The 13866-nt window shown below is 46.9% G+C and overlaps 5 protein-coding genes across 5 annotated transcripts; 3 read left to right on the forward strand and 2 right to left on the reverse strand.

Annotated features, from left to right (window-relative positions):
* Positions 1-32: 32 nt before the first annotated feature.
* Positions 33-1021, reverse strand: LY89DRAFT_698473 (HpcH/HpaI aldolase/citrate lyase family protein; the record flags this gene model as incomplete). The annotated part of the gene is made up of 3 exons (XM_018216983.1): positions 33-657; positions 709-761; positions 812-1021. The coding sequence occupies 3 exons, from the start codon at positions 1019-1021 to the stop codon at positions 33-35; spliced, it is 888 nt and encodes a 295-aa protein (XP_018069253.1).
* Positions 1022-3371: 2350 nt separating this feature from the next.
* On the forward strand, positions 3372-4827 carry LY89DRAFT_735960 (uncharacterized protein; the record flags this gene model as incomplete). The annotated part of the gene is made up of 5 exons (XM_018220068.1): positions 3372-3579; positions 3662-3747; positions 3872-4330; positions 4386-4630; positions 4788-4827. 5 exons carry the CDS (start codon positions 3372-3374, stop codon positions 4825-4827), a joined length of 1038 nt encoding a protein of 345 aa, XP_018069254.1.
* LY89DRAFT_124635 (uncharacterized protein) lies at positions 4624-6217 on the forward strand. Its single transcript, XM_018205185.1, has 4 exons — positions 4624-4630; positions 4788-5110; positions 5157-5955; positions 6009-6217. The coding sequence occupies exons 2-4, from the start codon at positions 4882-4884 to the stop codon at positions 6160-6162; spliced, it is 1182 nt and encodes a 393-aa protein (XP_018069255.1). The 5' UTR covers positions 4624-4630; positions 4788-4881; the 3' UTR covers positions 6163-6217.
* Positions 6218-8495: 2278 nt separating this feature from the next.
* On the reverse strand, positions 8496-9494 carry LY89DRAFT_686508 (uncharacterized protein). Its single transcript, XM_018215301.1, has 4 exons — positions 9304-9494; positions 9199-9221; positions 9076-9143; positions 8496-9018 (listed from the first exon to the last, which is right to left on the reverse strand). Exons 2-4 carry the CDS (start codon positions 9211-9213, stop codon positions 8721-8723), a joined length of 381 nt encoding a protein of 126 aa, XP_018069256.1. The 5' UTR covers positions 9214-9221; positions 9304-9494; the 3' UTR covers positions 8496-8720.
* Positions 9495-11578: 2084 nt separating this feature from the next.
* On the forward strand, positions 11579-12178 carry LY89DRAFT_686509 (uncharacterized protein). The gene has a single exon (XM_018215302.1). The coding sequence runs from the start codon at positions 11719-11721 to the stop codon at positions 11959-11961; it is 243 nt and encodes an 80-aa protein (XP_018069257.1). The 5' UTR covers positions 11579-11718; the 3' UTR covers positions 11962-12178.
* Positions 12179-13866: the final 1688 nt, after the last annotated feature.

A 13866-nucleotide genomic window follows, 5' to 3' on the forward strand; every position in this document is an offset into this window, starting at 1 on the left:
GCCTTATTTATCTAATACAACCTCTTCGTATTTTACAGCTGTTTGTACACCCCCTTATAGTTCTGCTGGGGCAAAAACGCTCTGTACTTGCCAAGCTGTTCCATACAATTGAACATAACAGCATAAAACTCAGCTCCAACAACAACGAGACACTTACCCCTCGCAGTCCTCTCCATCTGCTCAGGTGTACCCATGCTGAACCCCGTGGCAGGCTTGTTGTGCTTGGCCATCGTACTCTCATACACCGCCACAGCATCAAGCCACTCTTGCTCCGTACCACCCATTCCGCCGTTGGCAGGCAACCCCATCGAGACTCGTGCATCGAGGGTCCCCAACCAGACAGCGTCGATCTGGTCTCCGCATTCGGTCAAAATATCGTCGAGGTTGTGGATAGCTTCCAAGGTTTCGATTTGGATCATGACGGCGGCATTGTTGTTGGCATTTTCGTGCCAGCCGAGTGATGGGTCAGAGCCGATGTCCGAGATGCCGGGAAGGAAGCGGGCGGGAGGCGCAGATCGTGTGCCGTTGCGAATGGCGCCGAATTTGGCGGCGGAGCAGATGTGCTTGGCGTCTTCGACGGTGTTGACTTGGGGGACCATGATAGAGGCACCGGCGTCGAGAGCATACCCGATGGCGGCGTGGTCATGGCCTGGGACACTGGATTGATGTCAGAGACTGCCTGAAAATATGAGGGTAGAGGTTTGGTACCGGACGAGAGCATGGCTTCTGCCTTCACTCATGAATTGGATGTCGTGGACCATCTAATGTCCAGTTAGAACTAAATGATAAGAGCTTGCTGACTGTATCTTACCTGTGTCATGGTCTCAACGTTGCAAGAACTGTGTTCCCAATCAACGGCCACCATGTCATATCCCATTTGAGCAATGACCTTGGCAATAGGTGGACATGAAAGTCCACAGAAGTAGGCGACTAAAGGACGAATCTTTCCATCGTGAGCATCTTTGATTGCTTCTCTGAATCGATGAGGTTGAAGAAGGGATGGAGCCCGGTATGCTATCATTCCCTTGGTCTCGACATCAGCATAGTTGATAGGAGGGGCTCCTGTGTGCGCATATCCGTTTGTTCCGTTTGCAGCCATTGCGAAGAAGATAGATCTATATTGAGATGGTATGAAGAGAGAAGTTGAGATTGCAGTGAGCAAAAGAGAGCTTCAGTGAGAAGGGGGAAGCTTCATTTTATTAACGCATCCTTCACGCCGCTCGTGTATACGGATCTTCATGCATACCCAGATAGCTCTAGCTATGCCTGCGCGTACAGACAATGGTGCTTACATGTCGGCTCATGCAGCAACTACTGGGAAGAGAGTTTAATGCAACGTTGAGCATTTCTTGCTTGGTTGAGACTTTTACGTGTTGTTCAGCCTCAATGGTCGAGGACCCCAACATGTGTGGGCTCGGGTTATTCGGGTAACCACAAACAGTTAATGTCGCGCCCTCCAAGCTCTTAGTCACCTCGAGCATTAGCATCTGAAACAGGGAGACACACTGGCTTGCGTCCATTTTGGTTGTTGTTGGCAGCGGTGAAGAATGGCAGGGGCGGCTGTCGAAGCAGCGTCTGGAAATTTTCTTTTTCGATTCCTTCGTCCTGCATTTCGGCGTTCTTGAACAACGGCGTTTGCTGTCAACTTCGTACCCGTGGGCAATTAAGTGGAAGAGAATTCCTCGGGCTTGTAGGGCGCAGAGCGAAAGCGGGCTTGGAGCGAATCAACGACGGCCTTTAAAGCCTTTAACACCGCCACCATGCACATAGTGCTGACATGGGTATCAGCCTTATCGACTATCTCGCGTTTGCTCGGTAGGGTATTCATAAATTGCCAAAGGGGCAAACTGTCGGGATATAATATCGTAGTTCGTACTGTGGGCCAATCGAAGTCGCACTATTGGGCCAATCGATCTCAGTGATCGAGAAATTGTAGACTACGCTACGTAAGTGGCCACGGAGCCGGTAATTGATGATGAGGTAAGCTTACCTTCTCATAACTCACTCTAAACCTTGCCTTCAACAAGAACAACGATCCAGAGTCCAACAGACTAATTTCGGCAGACCTCGTGTTCCGGAGGAGTGGCAGCGACACCCGGACGATCAATATGATGACTCGTATGGGCCCCCTTTACAAGCGAGGAGCCATTGCCCTTGACCTTGTACGAGTACTGTACTGCAACTGGTTGTATTCCCGCTGGAACGTAATAAAACCTATGTTAGATCTTTTGAATCATCCATCTCACAAACGAAAAGCATCCAAGCATCCGGCATGAGACTAAATCCAAAACCCAATCCAATATATCAAGTCAGAGACGCTGAAACTTGCTTCTCCAAGGAAGCGTTTCACCACAGAGGACTTCGTCAAAAAAGTACTTTGACAAACACATGAGAGAGGAAGTACATGGAAGTAGAGAGGCACTAACTCAGTCTGGAGTAGTGCGAGACGCCGGAGCTGATTGCGATCACGACCTGTCAATTCCTGCGGATGCTGAAGCTTGTCTCTGAAACCCATTGACGGCAGGCACTCTCCAGATACCTTTCACCTCTAATGGATGATTCCTTTGACCAGAGGAAGACAGGTTGCAGGCTCAGCCTCCCTCGTTGAGGAGTAACATCACGTGAAATTCTGCGGAATCTTCAAGTTGGAGTTGAAACTTGCAGGTAGAAACCTATCAGGAGATGCTTACTTGCTCCGGAGCCACGATTTGTTTATCTCACTCTCCCATGAAGCGGTGATAATACCCAGGTATTGCTCATGACAAAGACGCTCGTGATATAGCGGCCGAGTTCATATTTTTGTTGATGAAAGAAAAGAAAAAAGTGTTTCGCAACAAAACACTACTGCACAAGGGGGATAGGATGCATGTGTTTATCAGTATTTGCTTATTTGGTTATTCATCATGGTGATCTTGAAGACAAGAAGCGCTAACTCTTTCTAGTCTTAGCGCAGATGCAGGCATCTGGGGTTATCCGACAGAGGTGGGCCTCAATTCTTGTCCAATCTGTGCTCAACCTCTTGAAAGGTAGTTCTACAACATATAGTTCTGAATTCCCATCTAGAGCTTCTCGTCTGATCTGGAGAAAGACCTCAGGATAACGAAATACTTCCAGCTGCAGGTTATCACACTGGATCCTGAAGTAGGCTTGGTGTGCTGTACGAGCATAGAAATAATATGTGCAAAGATCTTGAATTTAGCTCTGTCTGAAGATCTATGGAGGTGAGGTTTGGAAGCTCTTTATATACGGTAGAACACAGCTGGCACGCGCTGTGCCCAGAGCCTGAGATCACGTGCTCTCTGTGCGACACAGGTTGTGTATCTCCAGGTTGCTGGCCTGAGAGCCGACGTCATACAGCAAAAACATTGACGATGCTTCCCAACATTCTCGAAAGCACCTACAAGAGGTACAAGTATGATACATCCACCTTCATCAAGTGGCTATTCAAGAGTGGACAAGCATGCGGATACGCCTCAAAGACGCCAGCTGCTGGGCTTGAGACCCAAGACGAGAATGTACCGGCCAAGGTACCTCGTTTGAAAGGGAAAGCACGAATGCAAGCAAAGAAGACACCTAGTGGTATGCACCATTCAATTTGATGGTCCCAAGTCTCCTATTTTGATCCTTCCTTTGAGCCTGGCTAATATCTGATGTCCGCCAGCTGCACCTTCAACTAAGTCAAAGGATACTCACCCAGAGCAGAAGCTGGTGGATTTGAAGGAACTTCTTCCTCTCGTCAAAGCCATTGTAGATTTCAAAAGACCCCTTGGTCACCATTCCGTCCGATGTCATCCGCGCTGGACTTCGAGCTGTGTCCGCCAGGAAGAGAAGCGCAGCATATTTCAGTAGTAAGGCTAATCTGGATGTCAAGACAAAGCAAGCAAATAAAGGCCACAACTACTTCATCTCGTTGATGGAAGAGGTCATCATGGCCCTTCAACCATGTTTCGCAGTTCGTACCGCTGCAGCTGCAGTCGAACAGGATGTCGTGCCGTCGAGAAGTATCGAGGATCTGGAAAATCGCTTTGCAAGTCTAGAAATTGAAGAGCCTCTTGAGAATACTGGAGCAGAAGAATCTAATGATTCCAATGTGTCTGTTGGACCAGTCTATGATATTGAGCCACCTAAGACCGAGAAACAAATCGAGGAAGAAAATCTATTTGCTTTGTTCTGTCTTTTCGACGATCTCCAGCGTCTGCGCTCTTTCATACAGAAGCTGTGGGCTTCAATGCCGGCAAGATCAATCTCATCACTGCCTCTGTCACAACCAATGCAGCTTTCCAGCTGGCAATTCGCACGCAGGACGAGATTCTTGTGGCATATCCTGAATGTGGAGATTATCAAAAAGTAAGTCAAATTTCTATCTTCTCATATCATGTTCCCAGATCCCGTGCTCACAGATTCAAGGCATCCTCGCAGCGGTGATGAATGCATACGCCGTAAACTCCCATCAAGACCTCGAGCTCGAGATAGACGATTCTGTAATTCACTGGATGTTTGCCCCAGCCCACAATATTCTTGACAGTTTCTGCGCCATCTTGCAACCAAAGGAAGTTCCTCTGATCAAGAGAGGCAATTCTGGAGTCTATGATCCTAGAGCAAATATACAGCGACAGCGGGAAGACATGGTGTACGTCAAATTTTGTCCTTGGTTGCACCCGTCCTAGGAGTTAGCACCCTCGCACTCGCTCCTGGGGCCACTCTTCAAAGAATATGAATTTCAACCCCTTTGAATGAGCTGTTGGCTCCTAGATATTTCTCAGAAGCGTATGCTGATTTGTCAATAGACTGCTTCTCGAAATACTCCCCGAGTTCGCATTCATTTAAAGATTCCACATCCCCCTCTTTGCGTCTGACGAGCTCACTCGGGGCTTGGTCAAAATGATCGAGACAAAGCAGATCCCCATCTGGCTGACATTTGCCACGACTGTCTTTCTAGACATCAATCAGACTCTGAGAGGCCGGGTGAGCATTGCTTTTGATGAGCTTCAAGTGGTGGCAAACCATGTGAAGAATACGTTGGACGGGTATTTCGAATTCTCAAAATCGATCCCAGCTCCAAGAACTTGGCCAAAATCCTACGAAGAAATGCTTCGCGAGTTTCGAGAAGGTCAGTATCACGATGTGCTAGTCTGAGTATATGCTGATTCCTCTAGGTGTCGCAGAAACTATTCTAAAAGATGTTGTATTCCCCTTGAAGTCCAAGTATTACAAAAAGGTCGACGGCATCGCACCAGGGGAGACCGCACGCTTTTACCTTCTTAAAGGACAACCAATTCTTTGCGGGATGTTTGCCTTCAGAGCTACTCTGGAACTTCATCATGGGGGAGTCAACCTGTGCAATGCATACCGCACAGTTACGTATCCTGCACAGTTCTACAATGCTCTTCGACAGAAGGAGAATCCTGTACAACCTTGGCCAATGATGGAAGAAGCTATCGCCATTCACACGGAAGCGAGAGTATTCGTAGGCAGCGCCCCCAAGACCGTCCAAGAATCTCTTAGACAGATCTGTCTAGTTGTGGGATACTCTGCATCTGCGTTTGCGCAAAATCGTCGACCCAATAGACCACTTCCGATTTCCAAGAACGGTGCACGTGGCCTGAAAGACGATACTGTACTTGGGAGCTTTTTTCGAGACGATCTCGAAGGACGTGGCGGCAGGGTGTTCAGTCTTCAAAACGTGGAGAAGCTTCTGAACGAAGAAGCTAAGACAACCGAGCTGGCATCAGATCCGAAGAACAAAGCCCTGAGAAGAGAATGGGCTACTACGAAGCACTTGACCCCGTTGCAGCTGTTGGAAGCTCTCACGCAATTCATGCCTGTTGAGCTGCCAAAGATTGACTTCAACTACTTTCGCATGCATCAACAAAGTGTTGAGCTGCTGCGTCGTTTGAGAGTCGAGTTGGATGCTGATCTGAAGAAGCATTTTGGACCAATGTACTTCAAGAACGAGTATGTTTATCTTAAACACCCATACATGTATCTCCCATACTGATAGAATATAGATCCCAGCTTCCGTCCGTTGGACTATACGTGATTATTGCCGCTTTCCTAAGCTCCAAAGCCGCTGAGGAACTCAAGCTCGATGGAACAGGTAGCAAAATCCTTGAGAAGGCTGGCAATATCCTGGAAGACTTCGTTAAAGAGCAGGGAAATTGAAAATGATCTTTCAAAGTGGTTTACGACCCCAAAATCGGCGTCGGTCGGAGTTATGTGGAAGGAGAAAAGTACTGCAAAAGTACAGCACATGGGGTCCTAAAAGATTTCTCTTATGTTCGAGTAACTGTTACGGAGTTGAGCTTGGCGAGAAACCAATGGAACAATCCCTGGTGTCCTTCAGATTTTAGAGTGATTTTCAGCAAGTTCAATTCTAATGTAAGTCGCTGCAGGCTACAGGGTTCTCAAGCCCGAAATTTAGGGCTTGTCGCTAAACCTTAGGCTGCCCCTGACGCTGAAGGCCCTGAAGCGGGTGATGCTCAGCTAGCGTCCGCTTGCTTTCAAGGACTCTTCCCCCCGCACTTGCCCCACACTCGGACAAAGAACGTTGCTCACGCTAGTAAGTGAATAGTTGTTAGGCGTATGTTTATAAGCGTCTCCTTCTATGTCCTTCACTCGTTCAGTTGTGCATTTAACGCGTTTCGAAACTTCTCATTCACTTGCCAGATACTGCTTTGGCAAGGCGAGCTTCGAATGCCCTTTCCCTCAACACTAGATTCACTCCTGCTGTGTCTTTTATATATATTGAAGCCCTTCCACTATCTCGAAACCATATTATCTAACCGTACTTTAATCTTCCCGCAGTGGGTTGGTGTTGACCTTTGGCCCGGCGACAACGATTCGAAGATTCTTGTGGCGACCCGGCTTGTGGCGAGTGCTCCACTAGTACGTTCGCTGGCACAGAGAGTGCGAATAGTATTACTGTCAACAACTAATCCACTGTCAAGTAGCAATACGCTCGCTGTTTGAGGTTCCACTCAGCAAAGGTTTGCATTATCAAGATTGCACACAGAATTCAGCATTAGATGTCGGCTTTGTTAATAATGAACACAGTAGACGCTCTCTTCCGACCTCCCTGCAACGGGCCCCGACCTAGGAGCTCTAGGTCAACTTGCGTGAATGGGGAAGACGGCTTTGTGGTGTCCTTGACTCGTATTTATAGATGAAGGATCCATTCCGTTTTCCGAATTCTGAGGTTCAGTGAAAACAGCTTTCTCCGTCAGATTCACTGGAAAATTGCGCAGTGTACAGGCAGCTGAGAAAACGAACATCTAATTCACTGTAACAAAACTTAAGAGTTCAAGGCTGTATGACTATACGCTGATATTGCGCGTTTTCGAATCTTTCCCGCGAGTATAAACGTCCAACCTCTCCTATCCTAAACCATATCATTGTGTCTCTCAGGAAGTTGACTCTCAGTTCCGGACGCAGCACGTGTCAGGTTGATAGATGTGAAATGACGTTAGTAGCAGTAGAATCTTTGCGGACATGGTCTGTTTGATATGATGCCGCAATATTTTCACTGTCAACAGCACTTCTGCTACCAAGAATTCCTGCATTTTCAACACAAAATCATACCCCAGCAAAGAATCAAACGATCAACAAGTTCCCGAGTTCCGCTCCTTAAGTGCTGAAAAATTCCTACCTACCCATTGACACCCTGGGCCCAGAAAGTTGTGCTGTTGAGGGTCCGGCCCATCCTCGGTCTTGCATTTTACAAAGCCAGAACTCAGTCCTTTGTATAGAATTTCCACCTCTACTTTTCGCTCAACGAATCATTCTGGACGAACATTCACTCTTAATGTCGTTCCAAAATGCGGCAGTGACGCCGCACGTGTTCTTCTCCTTCATCAACGACTCACCACCGACAATCATTCACCTTGTACATCACTTCAGATTGCCTGAGTCCTCGACTTTTCAGCCAGCTGGGTTCTAGGGAGGTATATAATCTGCCAGATCTAACGCTTTTGGGAACAGTGTGGTGTTGAACGAATGCGACAAATGGGTGAGACGCCTCTTGCAATTCTGTGAGCTGCATGTGGGTGGTGATGAGAGACTGTGTTGTGGTCTCATGGATTTCATGGAGTTATGGTAGGATTTAGGACTGGCAATAGGCATGTGTACTGATATTGGAGAAAGCCAAAGTGGCAATGAAACAGAAAGTTGACAACGGTATCGGAGATTTTGGCAGCGGTGGAATGGCTGACAATGGTAGGGATGTCGACAGTATGTGGTGCAGGTTGTCAATAGTTGCAGAGTATTAGATGAGTACACTAGCTAGAATTGATTGTACAGCCTGGTTTTACCGGAATATGGGCAGTATTTGTGTTTACAATAGTTGAGACATTAAGCTTTTGCTAGCAAAATTCGGACTCTTTGTTCTATGCCGCAAGTACAGAAGTTTTTCACTCCTTTGAAAAGAACACTAAGCAGATAGTTTTTGAGATGGAACAGCTGGAACTAATATTGCAAGTCCAATGAGAGATTGACATAATTTCAGGTTTTGCTGTCGGGGGCTTGGAATACCGAGAGTTACTGGCCACTATTATCTAGGAGCCTATTCGCTAATTTCACCTTGGAACTCACGGGTGGGAATTATTCCAATGTATAATTCCTATATATTCCTTCAAAGTCGTGTTGGACGAACTTTATGTTGCACACCTTCGAGCCGTACTCATCACAATACCACTTCAAAATTGCCCTAGCCAATTCTTCTACCCCTAGGTGGGGCAGTTGACAAGTGAGCCAGACCCAATGCCAGTGAACACAGTGTTTCCACCTTCATCGAAAGGAAAAGGACCGATGCAGCCCCCAAGGTTTGGATCATTGATCGGCCCAATTTGAGTCTCTGAATCGACCTGGCAAGCGTCATCTTGGAATATGCGAAGGAAACATTCATTGCTTCCGCCACCAGCAACTTGAATGCCTTGCCATTCTGCCGGAAATCCTACGCATTCTCCATTCTGAGGAATAGTAACACTTCCGAGGCCTGTCTGACAGCCCGCGGTAGCAGTGTTGCTAAAGAAGTTCCACGATTAGATCTGGCTTTCCGTGTGGGTTGAAGATACAACTTACCCATCAGAGAATCCTTGAATGAATACTCCAGCGTATGCTGAGGAGATCAGTGGAAGGAGGCTGAAAATCTGCAGGTCTCTTGTTAGATTCTATGGTTTCAGTCAAGTTGCGAGGTTGATTTACCGTTTGAAGCTGCATGTTGGTATCTATTCTAGATGAGGGACTGTTGAGCTTCTATTGAATGATGCTGTGCAGAGTTGAGATTAAAAGCTGTGGGTTCTATCTCACCTTTTATATTTGAGATCCTCTTACTAGATCGCATGTTTACTTTCTTCTATCGTGGTTGGGCTTGATTCTTGTCGGGCTAACAATACAAAGTAGGAAGGTAAGCAATAGGTGATATCCTCGCTCGTGTCACCGTCCTTGGGGAATGTTGAGAAGGCTTCTTGTCACAGGACACAAGATGAGTTTTTCCAGACATTGTAAGATTACTTACTTAGTGTCGGGTCTGTGTCGGGTTGCCCTTAATTATCAGGCACATTACCTAAAAGTTCGGATTTACGGGTGAGGCGGGTATGTTGTGTAACACTCCTTCATAGCCTGACGTAAATGTAGGGTAGCATTTTCGCTTCACCTGATGAATAATCTGAGATTGATGATGCTAAAGACGAACTTTTATTCTTGTCTCCTGAGCTTACTTGCAGGTAGGAAAGCGGCTCAGTGGGAGGGGAACTAGGATTCCCCTCCTTCCGCGATTCTATTCCGTCTATACAGTATGATCGTACTTGCAGATCTTTCTCGTTTTCAGCTGTGAAACGTAAGCTTCTTCCTCAACAGACATCGAGACCAACGAAAGAGTAAATCATTGGTTTTGGTATAATTACTGAGAAGGAAAGGGCGGGAGGTTTCACCACTTTGCTCTTATGTCGGCCGACTTGATTTTCAGCTGTCAAATCAAGACGATGTCTTCGTGTTTGACACACCGAGCACGGCTGCCTTGTGGAAAAAAAGCAGGTCGGACTCCAATGAAGGTGATCGAGTTCTTTAAGCCGATGGTTGATCACTGTTTCAATCCATTCTCGTATGTCATTTTGGCTTTGCAGGTGCATGGTAGGTTTAGAGCTTTATAATTCCTGCTTAGATGGTCATTTTAATGGCCTCGAGGCACACTTAGCCAGGTGACCATACTTAACTGTGTAAAGCAGGCAAATGTGCCATCCTGTATTGCGCGGGTCTCCTAACAACCGCGTATTAGATTAGCTTGGCCCGCTTCCGACGGAAGATCTCTTGTGTGATGCGCGCTCTATCATTCGAGATTTCGTCGTCAGTCCTCCTCCATTGTCATCTCACTTGCAGATACGAGTGCGGCTCAGAATGGAGCCCTGACAAAGCAGATCATTCCATTCAAGACTCCTCGCCAACTTTTGCTCATGTGAGCATAGTCAATGGATATTCGACTAACCCCAAAACTATCTAAAGTCGTCGGTATGACCTTTCAGCTCGGCCATGATCTCTGCCTGTGCTTTGGAAGCGTGTCTCGAACATCACGATATCTTTCGTAATTCAAACCCCAAATTTTCTGGAGAGAGGCTACTTTGCTTCCTCAATATCACTCATTTCAAAGATTTATTTCTGTCAATCTCCTGTGGTCTTCTTGGACCAAAGGCGGTTCCACTCTTAAATGTGCTGTACAATCTATTGCAACAAACAATAATTGCTCTTGGTAATCGGAACGAGATCCATTGCCATTGTCAATCTTGTCAGTCGGAAGGACCCCGACAACACTGGTCAGTGTGGAGGGTAGAACGGGCTCTTGGATCCCCCTCCGTACCTTCAGGGGAAGCAAGTTTCAGGCAACTGCACAATATTGCAATAGTGTTATTTCGAAGGTTGTTGCCAACGGAAAAAGAAAAAAGTTAGATGTGTTTCAAAATGTGGCCCAAATGCGGACTTCAAAATACTGTATATATTTCAGGTGGAAGCTACGGATGAATGATGATAAGAACTAGTAATGACAAAGGGAAGCCCCCGTGATTACCACAGAGACACGTATAGGGTTGTATTATGTATTAAGTTTCACAGCATATCACGGAACAATTCTGGCGAGCCGAGGCAAATTCCTTCATGGTGTCATTGGTTGTAAAAGATTTCAAAGCAGGGGAGGAGAATTTGTACCACCCACTTCACTCCCCCCTGACCTGTCTCACCCCGTCTCACTCCGCCCCATCCCGCCGCACCCGCCTGGTCTTCATCTCTTACTCCTTAATCCAGAAACTCATTCACTTGCGCTTATATATCAGTGATTGCCTCATCCACGAGTATATAAAGTCAGACGAATTACTTGAGGATATGGAATATCCTGTAGATTTTCAAGACAGCACGAACTCTTGGGTTCCCATCCGCAAGTTCAAGACAAGTTGTCCGTGATATAAAGGTCCAGAGCGAGAGAGGCAGAAGGTTTGGATATCTTACTGTACACCCAGTGTTGCTGTGTTGATACTTTCACGCTCCGTAATCTGTTAAGAAGAAACAATGGCAAAACTGGAAGAATTCCACCTTGGTGCCTCACAGTCTCATTGTGTTTTTGACATTTGTGTAACTCATCGTAGCACACACCAAGACTTTTGGTGATCTGGTTCACCTTTCCCCTCTCATCTCATCTCCCCTTCTCCTGCCCTCTTGTTGACCTAGACATCGACCTCTATGCGCCACAGGCAAGTCTCTCCTCACTTTTCGCTGATGCCTCCGATAGCCTTCGCTGATGTCTTCATTACTCTTGGATTATACCTGCAGTCGGGGCGAGAAATAATACTCGTACAGATGAGACGCAACTCACCTTTCACTGATGTCTTCCTCACTTTCCGCTCATGTTTCCGTGGCTTTTCGCTGATGTCTACTTGTATTGCGGAACACAACTTCTTGACAACGGCTTATATCTACTCATAAATCCTCTCGCTCTAAACCGCCGGTGCTATTGAGGATGCATGTGTAGAGAAAAGGGCGTCGCTGGCCACAATTTCATGGATCCGCGGGCTCTTAGGTCCCACCACAGATCTGTCTTCTTCTTTTCGAGTTAGGTATTCGTGGGTACATAAACACACTAATACAACACACTAAAGTAAATTCTCAGCACAGTACAACAATCGCGCCATATCGTTTTGGGGAAGAGGTCGACTGTTCCCCACCAGAATGTTTGCTCCTCCTACCTAATGCTATGTCTCACGTGAGCAGCGCCGCCTTTGCTCAGGCTCAGCTCAGGTTCAGCTCAGGGCAGCTATGCTCAGGTGTGTTTCATCGCGACATGGCGCAGCTAAGACCGGGCCCACTAAAAATCACCAACTTTTGACGAGAGGCCCCCGAAAAGGCTCCCCTCCGTCCGCTAGGGATCCCAAATATGTTACCACTATTCATTTCACAATTACACAGACGGACACGGAGTGAATAATTCAGGAAGTTTGGCTTCCCCGCCCTTATGCAGTTCACCTACCTGCTGTCTAATCTAAGAATGGCCTCTCATCTCCCATCCTTTCTCTCATTTTCTCGGAGCCCTCTCTTACCTGTCCAGCACAGACCTTTCTTTCTTGTTTACACTCTAGATATTTACATCGGCACGAACAAGATTCTATACATTATGTGTACCGCAGAGATGAGCACTGCGCCGACGAGAAAACAGAGGCAGTCTAAGACATAGGCCCTCCCATAGGCAAGTCTGGGATCGATGTTAGACCATCTTCAGCGATTACCCAACAACTTGAATGACTACGATTATTCAATCATTGTCTGGTACCTGCAATATCTCTTCTAGCAGACATCTAGAGCTTGATCTCAGTTCTCTTCCTTGACTTCGACCCTTTGGTGCTGATGCACAGGTCTCTCGCCCAAAAATATCACGTCATTGTCGTCCGATAGATCGAATACCGCACCCCGTGCTAGAGGTTTGAGCCTCTTATCTTTTGTAGCGGATTCAAGGCATTGACCGTTGTCACCTTCTTGTTTTGATTGACCGGAAGACTCCCCTGCCTCTGATTCATCTCTGAGTTTCCTTTTCCTTGAAGTTATCCTGCTCATCCTGTGAGCAAGGACAGAGCGATCAAACACAAGTTTTCCAATAGAGAATAAATTACTAGCCTTCATTCTACCTTTCCATGACGAAAGTTCATGGAAGAGATCGTGTTCGAAGCTTTTGTGGCATATTGGGTAGTCTAGCGGGACCTCGCTGCAAATGTCCGTGGGATCAATACCTGCTGCCAAGAATGCTTCAAGCACCGCAACGTAGTTCTCCACTCAGCGTGGTGTGATTATTGTTGTAAAATCAGAATTTTGAACCTTTCCCAGACTGTCAAGAGCGGCGGGCCATAGAGGACCCGCTTTGAGTCTAGGCAGAGCGTGCGGTAGACTGTACACATGATCTGAGCTGAGCTCGAGCAGCACACGCACCATCTTGCCTCTTGGAAATGGGACAGATGGCTCAAAATACTCCGAGCTACAGAGGGCGTGCAAAAGAGCCCTCGAAACCTCAGGCTGCTCTCTTTTGTTCTGATTCCTCAAGATACTCTTCACGTACCCGACAGGCCGAGAATTGTGGATCCTAGCAACCAATTATTGTCCTTGAAGTTCGCCGTGATATGCGGCAGCTGTAGGATCCAGCTTGTTCTCCATGTGTTGTAAACCTCAAGGTATTTTATTTGCTCATTGATGGATCCAACATGGTCATCAGCGTAGTGCGCATAGATGACAACATCCTCTGCAGTTCGAAGATGATCCAAATTGAAGCCTACTTTAAAGACTTTCTGGTGCTGGGGCATGCCAAGGAGCGCAATACTGCAGGAAGGCTCCCCTGTGTACGTGTTG

Source organism: Mollisia scopiformis (assembly GCF_001500285.1).
Source record: "Mollisia scopiformis unplaced genomic scaffold LY89scaffold_16, whole genome shotgun sequence".
Classification (NCBI taxonomy): domain Eukaryota; kingdom Fungi; phylum Ascomycota; class Leotiomycetes; order Helotiales; family Mollisiaceae; genus Mollisia; species Mollisia scopiformis.

Excerpts from the sequence above, each read along its gene's own strand:
- LY89DRAFT_124635 (XM_018205185.1), top strand. The coding sequence starts at position 4,882 with ATGATCGAGACAAAGCAGATCCCCATCTGGCTGACATTTGCCACGACT. Across the intron at positions 5,111-5,156 it reads GCTTCGCGAGTTTCGAGAAG|GTGTCGCAGAAACTATTCTA; the intron begins GTCAGTATCACG and ends TGATTCCTCTAG. Across the intron at positions 5,956-6,008 it reads CCAATGTACTTCAAGAACGA|ATCCCAGCTTCCGTCCGTTG; the intron begins GTATGTTTATCT and ends GATAGAATATAG.
- LY89DRAFT_686508 (XM_018215301.1), bottom strand. Across the intron at positions 9,019-9,075 it reads ATTCAAGGATTCTCTGATGG|CAACACTGCTACCGCGGGCT; the intron begins GTAAGTTGTATC and ends GAACTTCTTTAG.
- LY89DRAFT_686509 (XM_018215302.1), top strand. The coding sequence starts at position 11,719 with ATGCGCCACAGGCAAGTCTCTCCTCACTTTTCGCTGATGCCTCCGATA.